General features: G+C 41.0%; 1 protein-coding gene across 3 annotated transcripts in view; it reads left to right on the forward strand.

Moving 5' to 3' along the window:
- The window catches only part of ptgs1 (prostaglandin-endoperoxide synthase 1), a 64,327-nt gene extending 48,629 nt beyond the window's left edge, over positions 1-15,698 (forward strand). For all 3 annotated transcript variants that reach the window (XM_035785231.2, XM_035785228.2, XM_035785229.2), the window contains 2 exons: positions 1,037-1,184; positions 14,753-15,698. In XM_035785231.2, the coding sequence (XP_035641124.1) occupies positions 1,037-1,184; positions 14,753-15,102 (498 nt within the window). In that variant the 3' untranslated portion in view covers positions 15,103-15,698. The remainder of the gene's footprint in view (positions 1-1,036; positions 1,185-14,752) is intronic.
- Positions 15,699-15,776: the final 78 nt, after the last annotated feature.

Below are 15,776 nucleotides of genomic sequence, written 5' to 3' on the forward strand. Positions count from 1 at the left end.
GTGGGTGTATACTGTATATGAAGTAACACATTTAGGGCCCTTCTCGGGAGGGCCATTCTCACCCAGACCACATTAGAGTAGCTGACCCTCAACTGCAGTTTTTATAACTTCCTCTTCGTATGCAGTCACTACCATGTCTAAAGGTTTTTTTACCCCACTGTATACAAAATATACAATTGCTGAGATGGCACCTTTCTCACCTTCTGTCATGTAGCCTGAGAAGCAATCCTCTGCTTGTTATAGTCATTGGTTACTCAGGAAGAGTTAAGTGAAAGAACAGACCTAGCCACCTGTTTTTAGATTTCTATTGTTGTGGAAATTCTACACAGGGACACTCGAAGTCAATCTTTAATTAATCATTGTTTATTAACAGTTAACTGGAGATGTTCCAATAAACTTGATGCACCATAGAGCTCCTGACAGATGTGTACTATCGGGGCAGTCCCATTTAGATCTCTTATATCCTGCTTATATACACGTTACATAGGCATGATTTAACTTATTCATCATTCATAATTCATCATTAACATTTGGTTCATGCATGTGACAGACCAATACCTCACAAGGCTTCTTGTCTCCAAGCTGAGACCTTGAAACTGAGATCCTTTCGTTCTCAAAACAAGGTTCTGGGTGTACTGCCGAATTGCAGATACTGATAGTGAGGATTTGTTCAATCAGTTACTTGCATGAACACAGAAATTGGTTATTAGAAAAGCACAAACGTAACATTTTCCATCACACTATGCTTGCCTTGAATAGTGCAGTTTTAAGCTCTCTCGCTTTCTTATTTGTCTGAACATGTTTATCTTTCCTAGATCATTCTCTTCCCCATTTCCAAATCAAACCATATCAACTATCCATCCGAGAGCTATTATGCTACCTGTTTCTTTTGAATACTTTTTTTCATGTAGTCATTCATGCATCCTATATTTATACAGGTGATGCCCGTCTGATCCTTTTCGATGTAGTCTACACCAGTACCTATGGGTATGGGGTCAGAGGTTAAGTTGGTTTTAATCCTTTCTCTGTTTCTCAGATAGGAGGTGGGAAGAACATCCACCCAGTGGTGACCAAGGTGGCCGAGGGGGTTATTGAAGAGTCCAGGGCTCTGCGTCTCCAACCCTTCAACGAGTACAGGAAGAGGTTCAACCTGAGGCCCTACACATCTTTCTCTGACTTCACTGGTAAGACTACATATTTAGAGTTTTGGAAATTACGATGATACTAAAAGCTTCTATAGAACCATTTCCCGGCTGCATCATAAAAGGTTGCATGCGCAGTTGGTATTGGTATTAATCTTTTTTATTAGGATCCCCATTAGCTGTTGCAAAAGCAGCAGCTACTCTACCTGGGGTCTACACAAAACATGAAACATGACGACATACAGAACATTAATAGATGACAATAGCTCAAGGACAGAACTGCATCAGTATTTTACTTTTTATTTAATTTTTTACAAAAGGCACATGTAGCATACATATCAATACATACACACAAACCGTTCATAATCAGAAACCTCTTTGTTTACGAAGCAGTGGATACAATCACATGCAACTTCAAATGCAGATCGTGTAAGTAAACTAACACTTAATCAGATGGTTATCGTCTAAAACATTGCAAATGTCATGAGAGGATTGATTACCTAGCAAGCCAGGGAGGGGAGGTAAAATATCCCAAATAGAGCAAGATAAATCCAGAAATATAATATACTTGTTGATCATAGCTATAGCCATTAGTCTTGCTTGTTTTCATGGTCATCACTCACTCATTGTTAATTTTATCAAGGTCTCGACTAGAGGTCGACCGATTATGATTTTTCAACGCCGATGCCGATTATTAGAGGACCAAAAAAAGCAGATATCAGACGATTCTTTAAAAAAAAAAAAAATTGTATATATATATATATATATACAGTGCCTTGCGAAAAGTATTCGGCCCCCTTGAACTTTGCGACCTTTTGCCACATGTCAGGCTTCAAACATAAAGATATAAAACTGTATTTTTTTGTGAAGAATCAACAACAGGTGGGACACAATCATGAAGTGGAACGACATTTATTGGATATTTCAAACATTTTTAACAAATCAAAAACTGAAAAATTGGGCGTGCAAAATTATTCAGCCCCCTTAAGTTAATACTTTGTAGCGCCACCTTTTGCTGCGATTACAGCTGTAAGTTGCTTGGGGTATGTCTCTATCAGTTTTTCACATCGAGAGACTGACATTTTTTCCCATTCTTCCTTGCAAAACAGCTCGAGCTCAGTGAGGTTGGATGGAGAGCATTTGTGAACAGCAGTTTTCAGTTCTTTCCACAGATTCTCGATTGGATTCAGGTCTGGACTTTGACTTGGCCATTCTAACACCTGGATATGTTTATTTTTGAACCATTCCATTGTATATTTTGCTTTATGTTTTGGATCATTGTCTTGTTGGAAGACAAATCTTCGTCCCAGTCTCAGGTCTTTTGCAGAGTCCATCAGGTTTTCTTCCAGAATGGTCCTGTATTTGGCTCCATCCATCTTCCCATCAATTTTAACCATCTTCCCTGTCTCTGCTGAAGAAAAGCAGGCCCAAACCATGATGCTGCCACCACCATGTTTGACAGTGGGGATGTGTGTTCAGGGTGATGAGCTGTGTTGCTTTTACGCCAAACATAACGTTTTGCATTGTTGCCAAAAAGTTCAATTTTGGTTTCATCTGACCAGAGCACCTTCTTCCACATGTTTGGTGTGTCTCCCAGGTGGCTTGTGGCAAACTTTAGACGACACTTTTCATGGATATCTTTAAGAAATGGCTTTCTTCTTGCCAGTCTTCCATAAAGGCCAGATTTGTGCAATATACGACTGATTGTTGTCCTATGGACAGAGTCTCCCACCTCAGCTGTAGATCTCTGCAGTTCATCCAGAGTGATCATGGGCCTCTTGGTTGCATCTCTGATCAGTCTTCTCCTTGTATGAGCTGAAAGTTTAGAGGGACGGCCAGGTCTTGGTAGATTTGCAGTGGTCTGATACTACTTCCATTTCAATATTATCGCTTGCACAGTGCTCCTTGGGATGTTTAAAGCTTGGGAAATCTTTTTGTATCCAAATCCGGCTTTAAACTTCTTCACAACAGTATCTCGGACCTGCCTGGTGTGTTCCTTGTTCTTCATGATGCTCTCTGTGCTTTTAACGGACCTCTGAGACTATCACAGTGCAGGTGCATTTATACGGAGACTTGATTACACACAGGTGGATTGTATTTATCATCATTAGTCATTTAGGTCAACATTGGATCATTCAGAGATCCTCACTGAACTTCTGGAGAGAGTTTGCTGCACTGAAAGTAAAGGGGCTGAATAATTTTGCACGCCCAATTTTCCAGTTTTTGATTTGTTAAAAAAGTTTGAAATATCCAATAAATGTCGTTCCACTTCATGATTGTGTCCCACTTGTTGTTGATTCTTCACAAAAAAATACAGTTTTATATCTTTATGTTTGAAGCCTGAAATGTGGCAAAAGGTCGCAAAGTTCAAGGGAGCCGAATACTTTCGCAAGGCACTGTGTATATATATATATATATATATATATTACAACAATTACTGAATGAACACTTATTTTAACTTCATATAATACATAAATAAAATCAATTTAGCCTCAAGTAAATAATGAAACATATTCAATTTGGTTTAAATAATTCAAAAACAAAGTGTTGGAGAAGAAAGTAAAAGTGCAATATGTGCTATGTAAGAAAGCTAACGTTTCAGTTCCTTGCTCAGAACATGAGAACATATGAAAGCTGGTGGTTCCTTTTAACATGATTCTTCAATATTCCCAGGTAAGAAGTTTTAGGTTGTAGTTATTACAGGAATTATAGGACTATTTCCCTCTATACCATTTGTATTTAATTAACCTTTGACTATTGATGTTCTTATAGGCACTATAGTATTGCCAGTGTAACAGAATAGCTTCCGTCCCTCTCCTCGCTCCTCCCTGGGCTCGATCCAACAACACAACGACAACAGCCACCATCGAAGCAGCGTTACCCATGCAGAGCAAGGGGAACAACTACTAGAAGGCTCAGAGCGAGTGACGTTTAAAACGCTATTAGCGCGCGCTAACTAGCTAGCCATTTCACTTCGGTTACACCAGCTTCATCTCGGGAGTTGATAGGCTTGAAGTCATAAACAGCGCAATGCTTGACGCACAATGAAGTGCTGCTGGCAAAACGCACTAAAGTGCTGTTTGAATGAATGTTTACGCGCCTGCTTCTGCCTACCACCGCTCATTAAAAAAATCCCTGTTTTAGGTCAGTTAGGAACACCACTTTTAAGAGTGTGAAATGTCAGAATAATCAAATCAAATTTCATTTGTCACATACACATGGTTAGCAGATGTTAATGTGAGTGTAGCGAAATGCTTGTGCTTCTAGTTCCGACCATGCAGTAATATCTAACAAGTAATCTAACCTAACAGTTTCACAACAACAACCTTATACACACAAGTGTAAAGGAATGAATAAGAATATGTACATAAAAGATACATGAATGAGTGATGGCCAAATGGCATAGGCAAGATGCAGTAGATGGTATAGAGTTTTTTATTTTTTTATTTTATTTCACCTTTATTTAACCAGGTAGGCTAGTTGAGAACAAGTTCTCATTTGCAACTGCGACCTGGCCAAGATAAAGCATAGCAGTGTGAACAGACAACACAGAGTTACACATGGAGTAAACAATTAACAAGTCAATACGACAGTAGAAAAAAAGGGGAGTCTATATACATTGTGTGCAAAAGGCATGAGGAGGTAGTCGAATAATTACAATTTTGCAGATTAACACTGGAGTGATAAATGATCAGATGGTCACGTACAGGTAGAGATATTTGTGTGCAAAAGAGCAGAAAAGTAAATAAATAAAAACAGTATGGGGATGAGGTAGGTGAAAATGGGTGGGCTATTTACCAATAGACTATGTACAGCTGCAGCGATCGATGGTATAGAGTACAGTATATACATATGAGATGAGTAATGCAGCGTGTGTAAACATTATATATAGTGGCATTGTTTAAAGTGGCTAGTGATGTTTATTACATACATTTTTCCATTATTAAAGTGTCTAGAGTTGAGTCAGTATGTTGTAGACAGCCCCTCAATGTTCGTGATGGCTGTTTAACAGTCTGATGGCCTTGAGATAGAAGCTGTCTCCAACATACGGATCTCGCTTTCTGGATGATAATGGTGTGAATAGACAGTGGCTCAGGTGGTTGTTGTCCTAGATGATCTTTTTGGCCTTCCTGTGACATCGGATGGTGTAGGTGTCCTGGAGGGCAGCTGGTTTGCCCCCGGTGATGCATTGTGCAGACCTCACTACCCTCTGGAGAGCCTTACAGTTGTGGGCGGAGCAGTTGCCGTACCAGGTGGTGATACAGCCCGACAGGATGCTCTCGATTGTGCATCTGTAAAAGTTTGAGTGCTTTTGGTGACAAGCCAAATTCCTTCAGCCTCCTGAGGTTGAAGAGGCGAATTTGTCCGTGATGTGTACGCCGAGGAGCTTAACTTACTACCCTCTCCACTACTGTCCCATCAATGTGGATAGGGGGCTGCTCCCTCTGCTGTTTCCTGAAGTCCACGATCATCTCCTTTGTTTTGTTGACATTGAGTGTGAGGTTATTTTCCTGACACCACACTCCGATGGCCCTCACCTTCTCCCTGTAGGCCGTCTCATCGTTGTTGGTATTCAAGCCTACCACTGTAGTGTCGTCCACTACAGTTATGGATGAACAGGGAGTACAGGAGAGGGCTGAGAACACACCCTTGTGGGGCCCCAGTGTTGAGGATCAGAGGGGTGAAGATGTTGTTACCTACCCTCACCACCTGGGGGCTGCCCGTCAGGAAGTCCAGGACCCATTTCATCTTTTATTTCTTTCATCACATTCCCAGTGTGTTAGAAGTTTACATACACTCAATTAGTATTTGGTAGCATTGCCTTTAAATGGTTTAACTTGGGTCAAACGTTTCTGGTAGCCTTCCACAAGCTTCCCACAATAATTTGGGTGAATTTTGGCCCATTCCTTCTGACAGAGCTGATGTAACTGAGTCAGGTTTGTAGGCCTCCTTACTCGCACATGCTTTTTCAGTTCTGCCCACAAATGTTCCATGGGATTGAGGTCAGGGCTTTGTGATGGCCACTCCAACCTTGACTTTGTTGTTCTTAAGCCATTTTGCCACAACTTTGGCAATATGCTTGGGGTCATTGTCCATTTGGAAGACCCATTTGCGACCAAGCTTTAACTTCCTGACTGATGTCTTGAGATGTTGCTTCAATATATACACATAATTTTCCTCCTCATGATGCCATCCATTTTGTGAAGTGCACTCGTCCCTCCTGCAGCAAAGCACCCCCACAACATGATGCTGCCACCCCCCTGCGTCACGGTTGGGATGGTGTTCTTCGGCTTGCAAGCCTCCCCCTTTTCCCTCCAAACATAACGATGGTCATTATGGCCAAACAGTTCTATTTTTGTTTCTTCAGACCAGAGAACATTTTTCCAAAAAGTATGACCTTTGTCCCCATGTGCAGTTGTAAACCGTAGTCTGGCTTTTTTATGGCAGTTTTGGAGCAGTGGCTTCTTCCTTGCTGAGCGTTTTTTTCTGTAGATATAGATACTTTTGTAATTGTTTCCTCCAGCATCTTATCAGGGTCCTTTTTTTTGCTGTTCTGTGATTGATTTGTACTTTTCACACAAGTACATTCATCTCTAGGAGACAGAACGCATCTCCTTCCTGAGCAGTATGACGGCTGCGTGGTCCTATGGTGTTTATACTTGCGTACTATTGTTTGTACAGATGAACGTGGTACCTTCGTGTGTTTGGAAATTGCTCCCAAGGACAAACCAGACTTGTGGAGGTTTACAAAAAATGATTTATTTTGATTTTCCCATGTCAAGCAAAGAGGCACTGAGTTTGAAGGTAGGCCTTGAAATACATCCACAGGTACACCTCCAATTGACTCAAATGATTTCATGGCTTTAGAAACTTCTGATAGGCTAATTGACATCATTTTCTGGAATTTTTCAAGCTGTTTAAAGGCACCGTCAAATTAGTGTATGTAAACTTCTAACCCACTGGAATTGTGATACAGTGAAATAATCTGTCTGTAAACAATGAGCAATAATACACTACATGACCAAAAGCGCTCCTATTCATCCCAAAGGTGTTCGATGGGGTTGAGGTCAGGGCTCTGTGCAGGCTAGTCAAGTTCTTCCACACCGATCTCGACAAACCATTTCTGTATGGACCTCGCTTTGTGCAAGGGGGCATTGTCATGCTGAAACAGGAAAGGTCCTTCCCCAAACTGTTGCCACAAAGTTGGAAGCACAGAATCATCTATAATGTCCTGGCATCCTCCACATCCAGATTTGTCCGTTGGACTGCCAGATAGTGATGTGTGATTCATCACTCCAGAGAATGCATTTCCACTGCTCCAGAGTCCAATGGTGGCAAACTACGACTCCTGATGACGCTTGGCATTGCGCATGGTGATCTTATGCTTGTGTGCGACTGCTCGGCCATGTAAACACATTTCATGAAGCTCGCAACGAACAGTTCTTGTGCTGACGTTACTTCCAGAGGCAGTTTGGAACTCGGTAGTAAGTTTTGCAACCGATGAGACTATTTTTGCGTATTACACGCTTCAGCACTCTGCGGTCCCGCTCTGTGAGCTTGTGTGGCCTACCTCTTGGCGGCTGAGCCATTGTTGTTCCTAATGTTTCCACTTCACAATAACAGCACTTACAGTTGGCCGGGCAGCTCTAGCAGGGCAAACATTTTATGAACTGAAACGGTGCCACGTTGAACGTCTCTGAGCTTTTCAGTAAGGCCATTCAACTGCCAATGCTTGTCTGTGTGCTCGATTTTATACACCTGTAAGCAATGGGGTATGTCTGAAATGGCCGAATCCACTTATTTGAAGGGGTGTCCACATACTTTTGTATATTCGGAAAGTACTCTGACCGACCCATTGACTTTTTCCACATTGTGTTAAGTTACAGCCTTATTCTAAAATATATTAAATTGTTATTTTTTTCCTTCATCAATCTACACACTACCACATAATGACAAATCAAAAATGGGTTTTTAGTAATGTTTGCAAATTTATAAAACCAACAACAGAAAATGAAATCAATTTTACATACACTATCCGTCAAAGGTTTTAGAACACCTACTCATTCAGGGTTTTTTCTTTATTTTTACTATTTCCTACATAGTGAAGACATCAAAATTATGAAATAACACATATGGAATTATGTAGTAACCAAAAAAGTGTTCAACAAATCAAAATATATTTGATTCTTCAAATAGCTACTCTTTGCCTTGATGACAGCTTTGCACACTCTTGACATTCTCTCAACCAGCTTCACCTGGAATGTTTTTCCAACAATCTTAAAGGAGTTCCCACATATGCTGAGCACTTGTTTGCTGCTTTTCCTTCACTCTGCGGCACGACTCCCAAACCATCTCAATTTGGTTGGGGGATTGTGGAGGCCAGGTCATCTGATGCAGCATTCACTTCTTCACAAATGCTTTTGGCTGTTGTCTGGGCCTCAGGGAATCCAGTTTCCCTGTAAGTAGTGAGCGAGGCCTTTTGCATTTGAGACTAAATTCACTGTGATATCCAACTACATTGAGGCGGATTGGAGGTGCTTGTTCACCTTGTTTGTCATTGTCAGTATCTCACACCATACAACACAGCAAATCAAGAAGCGGTAGGACCCAACTTCCTCTGCAAGTGCTTGTGCCTCCACTTTGGACACAGGATTGTTGATAGTTTGTCTGGCTTCCAGTAATGCCTCCCAAACCTCAAGCCTGATACCTGATTGCAGAACACTTTGGAGCCTACTTTCCCATCTTGTCACTCCATGACTTCACGGTTATGTTCACGTGTTTCTTCAAAACACTCCATCTTTATGTACCAGCTGAAAAGGTGAAGAACTTTTGCACAAAAACCCAACTGGATCTTTTGAAGATTTGGCAGCATCTGCAATGACAAGGTTTAGAGTATGTGCTCCACATGGGACGAACGCGGCTCTGGGAATATTTTTTGAGCAGTCTGGCTTGTACTCCTTGGTGCTTGCCCTTCATGTTGGTCCCATTATCATAAGCTTGTCCTCTGCAATCTTCAAATGGAATCTTAAGCTCGTTCAGTTTATCTGAGAAGACAGTGGACAGATTCAAGCCTGTTGAAACATTAACAAAGCCGAGGAAGTGCTCCTTGTTCTCTGGCTTTCCCTTTAAAGCCACGCTTCTCAGAATAATGGACATTTGCTCCTGGTGACTGTCACGTGTACAGTCCAAGATAATGGAGAAGTACTTTGAGTCTCTTACTTGAGTTACTATTTCTTCCAGAAACTTGTCACTCATCTGTATCAGCTCATTCTGTGTGCGCTTCCCAAGGTAATGAGTATGTGTCCCTCCATATTTAATTTTGCTGAGATGATTTTCCATAACGGGGTCAAATTTTGCAAGTAATTCAACCTCTTTTAGGAAGTTTCCATTATCTGGTTGGAAGAGCTTGTCTGATGGACCCCTGAATGTTTCTTTCAGCCAGAGACTGGGTGATACTTATTAAATGTGTAAGGAGATCCTGCCATCTCTTTCAGCCTCAAATTGTAATTTGAATTTGGTCAAGAGTCTGTCCCCAACTTAGGCGCAGATCAAGTTCTCTCCACTTATTCATATTATCTGTGTGTTCAGGACTACCCTCATGGTGTTGATATTTGACCAGTCATTCACACCTTCCTTTATTATTTTGTAGTCTTTTGTAGAAAAGAGCTTACAGCAAAAACAATAGTGTTGTTTTTGGTTATGAAAGCCAGCTCCTGGTAATCTTTCCCCCATTTGACAGCTGTATCTGTAATACGCCTGAATGGAAACCTCTTCTTCTTGTCTTTAGGGTCATAACAATCCATTCCTGGTTTGAATGGACCTCCGTGCACCAACTCAGTCCTCATAAAGTCTGTTAAGACTGGGGGCCAATCTCCTGGGTTATTTAGTGGAGCAGCAACTGTTCTATTAGGGTCTGAGCTGCTTGTATCTGATGCTGGCTGTACACCTCTGATTATGCTAGTACTGGCTGAGGCTGCCTGTATTTCACCTGGGTCTGTGTTAGTACTTGCTGAGGCTGCCTGTATTTCACCTGGGTCTGTGTTAGTACTTGCTGAGGCTGCCTGTATTTCACCTGGGTCTGTGTTAGTACTTGCTGAGGCTGCCTGTATTTCACCTGGGTCTGTGTTAGTACTTGCTGAAGACTGCTGTATTGCGTCTGTGTTAGTACTTGCTGAAGCCGGCAGTACTGGGTCTTTGTTAGTACTTGCTGAAGCCGGCAGTACTGGGTCTTTGTTAGTACTTGCTAAAGCTGCCAGCTGTACTGGGTCTGTGTTAGTACTTTCTGAAGCCAGCTGTACTGGGTTTGTGCTAGTACTGGCTGAGGATGCCTGTACTTCACCTGGGTCTATGTTAGTACTTGCTAAAGACGTCTGTGTTAGCATTTGCTAAAGCCAGGTGTACTGGGTCTGTATTAGTACTTGCTGAAGCTGCCATTACTGGGTCTGTGTTAGTATTTGCTGAAACCGGCTGTACTGGGTCTGCGTTAGTACTGGCTGAGTTTGGATGTAGATCAACTGAGTCTGTGCTTGTACTGGCTGATGATCCAGCATCTCCTCTACTGACAAACTTAAGCATAGTACCTGTAAATTATAGATAACAATACTATTATTAATTTTATCAGCTGCATCAGGCCCATTCAAACTGGCTCCCCCAGATTTCCTTTTATACATTTTCAAATATAAAATACTATTTATACTCTGACTTGGCTGAATACTTGATGATTATTATTTACTGAGAGATGTGCATCCATATTGCCCAGCATGCCCAGCTAATCAACATTTTAAATTCAATATATAAATCAATAGTCAATGTCCATCCATTGCTTTCCATCTTGCATTAGTCCAGAGCTGTAACTTAACCTTGACTGAGAGACTAGATAATCATTGTCTTGTTTTTAAATTATTTGCACCTATGAGGAGTGCCATCACACCCATATATTGTCTGGACTGGTCCCCACAGAGGATGCTGCTGGAAAGCGCGGGTTTCATTTTGTGCACATGCATATAAACGCATGTTCACGCGCAACACGGGTATCTTTTCTGAACTGCAATTCATAAACACCTTTGCCCCAAATAGATGTATTTCACTTTGTCAGGCACAAAGTCACAACACAGCCATGGAAGTGGCTGGCAAGCAAGACACAGATAGACCAAGATATGCTCTGCCCAGCTAGGTTAGCAAGACACAGACTAGAGAGATCCACTGAAAGCTAGCATGAAGATATTTTTGAGAGGAGTTATGATAAAGATGTGCTTAATGCATAATTTTATTTAAAAAAAAAAAATACTCCAAGTTTGGGTTTTAGATATGAACTTCCACACCGGTGATGGGCAAATAATATATTCTGAGTAAAGGAACAATTCGGCACATATTGTGCTCAGTACTTAACGGTACTGTTATTTGCTGACATCAAACTTGGAGAGGAGAGAACACAAGTTTACACCTGATTGCTGTTCCCGCAATTCACTCTCATGGTGTTTTATTTTTTCTTTTCGTGACCAGAAGGATAGTTCAGCTTTATTCTCTCATGGAAGTTGTAAACATTGACACCCGCTTTGACATGAGGGGGAGGCAGAGCCCTTGTGTAATTTGTGGGGCCCTACACAACTTCTGCAGTGAATGTATAGGGCTTACCGGCTCTATGGGGAGTTTCTCCCGTTATTCTCTGCAGATCATCTCACGCTCTGTCAGGTTGGATGGGGAGAGTCGCTGCACAGCTATTTTCAGGTCTCTCCGGAGATGTTCGGATGGGTTCAGGTCCGGGCTCTGGCTGGGCCACTCAAGGACATTCAGAGACTTGTCCCGAAACCACTCCTGTGTTGTCTTGGCTGTATGCTTAGGGTCATTGTCCTGTTGGAAAGTGAACCTTCGCCCCAGTCTGAGGTCCTGTGCGCTCTGAAGCAGGTTTTCATCAAGGATCTCTCTGTACTTTGCACCATTCATCTTTCCCTTGATCCTGACTAGTCTCCCAGTCCCTGCCACTGAAAAACATCCCCACAGCATGATGCTGCCACCACCATGCTTCACCGTAGCGATGGTGCTAGGTTTTCTCCAAACGTGACACTTGGCATTCAGGCCAAAGAGTTCCATTTTGGTTCCATCAGACCAGAAAATCTTGTTTCTCATGGTCTGAGAGTCCTTTAGTTACCTATTGACAAACTCCAAACGGGTTGTCATGTGGCTTCCGTCTGGCCACTATACCATAAAGGCCTGATTAGTGGAGTGCTGCAGAAATGGTTGTCCGTCGTAAAGTTTCTCCCTTCGGCCAGCTCTAGGAAGAGTCTTGGTGGTTCCAAACTTCTTCCATTTAAGAATGATGGAGGCCACCGTGTTCTTGGACCTTCATTACTGCAGAAATGTTTTGGTACCCTTCCTCAGATCTGTGCCTCGACACAATCCTGTCTCTGAGCTCTACGGACAATTCCTTCGACCTCATGGCTTGGTTTTTGCTCTGAAATGCAATGTCAACTGTGGGACCTTATATAGACAGGTGTGTGCCTTTCCAAATCTTGTCCAATTGTATTTACCACAGGTGGACTCCAAGTTGTAGAAACATCTCAAAGATGATCAATTGAAACAGGATGCACCTGAGCTCAATTTCGAGTCTCATAGCAAAATGCTTATCTAACTAAGGTATTTCTGTTTTTTATTTTTAATACATTTAACTTTTCTAAGAAACCTCTTTCTTTTTGTCATTATGGGGTATTGTGTGCAGATTGAGGATATTTTTAAAATCCATTTTAGAATAACGCTGTAACGTAACTAAATGTGGACAAAGTCAAGGGGTCTAAATACTTTCTGAATGCACTGTATAGTGTAGTTTAACATGATTATTTTATGACTACCTCATCTCTGTACCCGACACATACAATTATAGGTTAAGGTCCCTAAATCGAGCAGTGATTTTCAAACACAAAGACCAGGGAAGTTTCCCCATGCCTCACAAAGAGAGGCCCCTATTGATAGATGGGTAAAAAGGTTAAAAAGCAGACATTGAATATCCCATTGATTATGGTGAAAAGTTATTCATTACACTTTGGATGGTGTATCAATACACCCAGACACAACAAAAATGCAGGCGTCGTTCCTACTTCAGTTCCCGGAGAGGAAAGAAACCACTCAGCGATTTCAATATGAGGCCAATGGGGACTTTAAAACATTTACAGAGTTGAATGACTTTGATAGGATCGATCAACAACATAGTAGTTACTCCACAATACTAACCTAACTGACAGAGTGAAAAGAAGGAAGCCTGTACAGAATAAAAATATTAGAAAACATGCATCCTGTTTGCAATAAGGCACTAAAGTAAAACGGCAAGAAATGTGGCAAAGAAATGAAACTTTGCCCCGAATACAAAGTGTTATGTTTGGGGCAAATACAACACATCACTGAGTACCACTCTTCATCATTTCAAGGTGGTGGCATCATGTTATAGGTATGCTTATCATTGGGAATAACTTATTTTTTTTTTTTTTATAAACTGAATACAGCTATAAGCACAGAGAAAAACCTGGTTTGGTCTGTTTTCTGACACTGGGAGACAGTCTTTCAGCAGGACAATGACCTAAAACATAAGGCCAAATATACACTGCCGTTGCTTACCAAGACGATAGTGAATATGTCCCTGAATGGCAGAGTTCGTTTCTCCTTAAATTGGCTTGAAAATTGTGTGCAAAGCTCTTAGACTATTGACTTATGGGGTGTGCATACTTATGTATTCAATTTTCTATAAATTTGCTCAAATTTGGGCTACACACTCACTGACACGTACATGTTGTTGTTTTACTCTAGGACGCCCACAGGCCTCAAAACTAATCCGAAGGCCCCCCAGTACCAGTCAAAACATTTATGGAAGTACAGTATATATGGAGACTGTTTAGTGACAAAAATAAGGGTAAAAATAAATAACAAAAACGAACTTCCTTTAGGTAGTCCCCAAAAATATGTTATTTAATGCGTTTGTATGGGCTAATAGCAGTAAATCCAAATGATTTTTTAAATATATATATTTCAAAGGGTATTTAAAAATCTAAATCAAATAGCAAAATAATCCTTGCTATGATCTGCTTAAAACAATTCCATATAGCTTAGTAGTACCCCCCACCCCCCAGATTAGACAGGGATTAGACTCTTATAGGTTAAGAAGCCAACTACAGTCTGTCGTCCTGTCATCTCAAACCAGTCTTCTCTTTAACTTCATGTGTTTCTGATGAACTCTTTTATACTTTTCTACTGTATTGTATACACCCAAATGGTGGAACCAGCTTCGCCCTACCGTCGGGATACTGAGTCCCTGCACAACTTTCAAAGAATTCTGAAATACCTACCTCCTTACGAAGTACTGTGTCCACAATTGTTCATCAATTTTAGAATAAGGCTGTAACATAACAAAATGTGGAAAAAGTCAATGGGTCTGAATACTTTCCGAATACACTGTAGCTATCTTAAGATAAAGGCACTAACTGTAAGTCACTCTGGATAAGAGCATCTGCTAAATAACCAAAATGTAAATGTATTAATTTGCTTTAAATGTGCTCTATTGATGTAATTGTGCTGCAACTGAATTGCTCTTCTGGGACAATATAGATATATTCTATTGTTCTTAGGTGAGGAGGAGATAGCCAGGGAGCTGGAGGAACTCTATGGTGACATCGATGCGCTGGAGTTCTACCCCGCCCTCATGCTGGAGAAGACACGCCCCAACGCCATATTTGGCGAGAGCATGGTGGAGATGGGGGCTCCGTTCTCCCTGAAAGGCCTTCTGGGTAACCCGATCTGTTCCCCTGAGTACTGGAAGCCCAGCACGTTTGGAGGCCAGACAGGCTTTGATATAGTCAACTCAGCCTCGCTGGAGAGACTGGTGTGTCTGAACACTAAGTGGTGTCCGTACGTAGCCTTCAGTGTGCCTCCAGCTGGGCAGGAGCCGCCGCCAAGGAAACCGTCCACTGAACTGTAAGCTATAGTGAGTTTACTGTAATCCATGGTTACGTTAGTGTTGTTGTATGGTATTATTGTAATGCCCTTGCCCACCTTTGATGCCTGTACTGTATATTATGTTTACAATGCAAGGACTGCATTTATGAATCATCACCAAGATCCCTATGTACGTTGTACTTTGAACATGAAAAGTAGCCTGAATTAAAAACTCATAAAATAGTGAAATAGTTTGTAATAAGGTTTATTTGATATTAATTTAGGTCTACATTACAGTACATCCATAATGATCTAGCTATGGTCATTGATTTAACAGTATTTTTGCAAAAAGGTATAAATGAAAATCACATTGGAAACTGTATAACAGAATATTGTCAAATGAAGTACAGCAGTATTATTGTTGGCCATTCTTGAGTGAATAAAACATCTATTTGATGCAGTAGTGTTTTTGTTTGTTTTACTTTACACTATGTGAATGTTAGATCTGTTTCCAATAACTTTAATATTTTTAGTTGCTATTTTATCACCCATACAAAGGTAACAAGATCACTAAAGATTGATATTTTTATACACCAAAATAAATATGTAATATTACAAAATAAAAACCTTTGTTTACGATCACTTCTGTTGACATTGTCATTTATAGGAACAATTGATACGGTACATGTTGTTGAAACAAATACAATGATAAAAAAA

This window comes from Oncorhynchus keta, chromosome 14 (genome assembly GCF_023373465.1).
Source record: "Oncorhynchus keta strain PuntledgeMale-10-30-2019 chromosome 14, Oket_V2, whole genome shotgun sequence".
Taxonomy (NCBI): domain Eukaryota; kingdom Metazoa; phylum Chordata; class Actinopteri; order Salmoniformes; family Salmonidae; genus Oncorhynchus; species Oncorhynchus keta.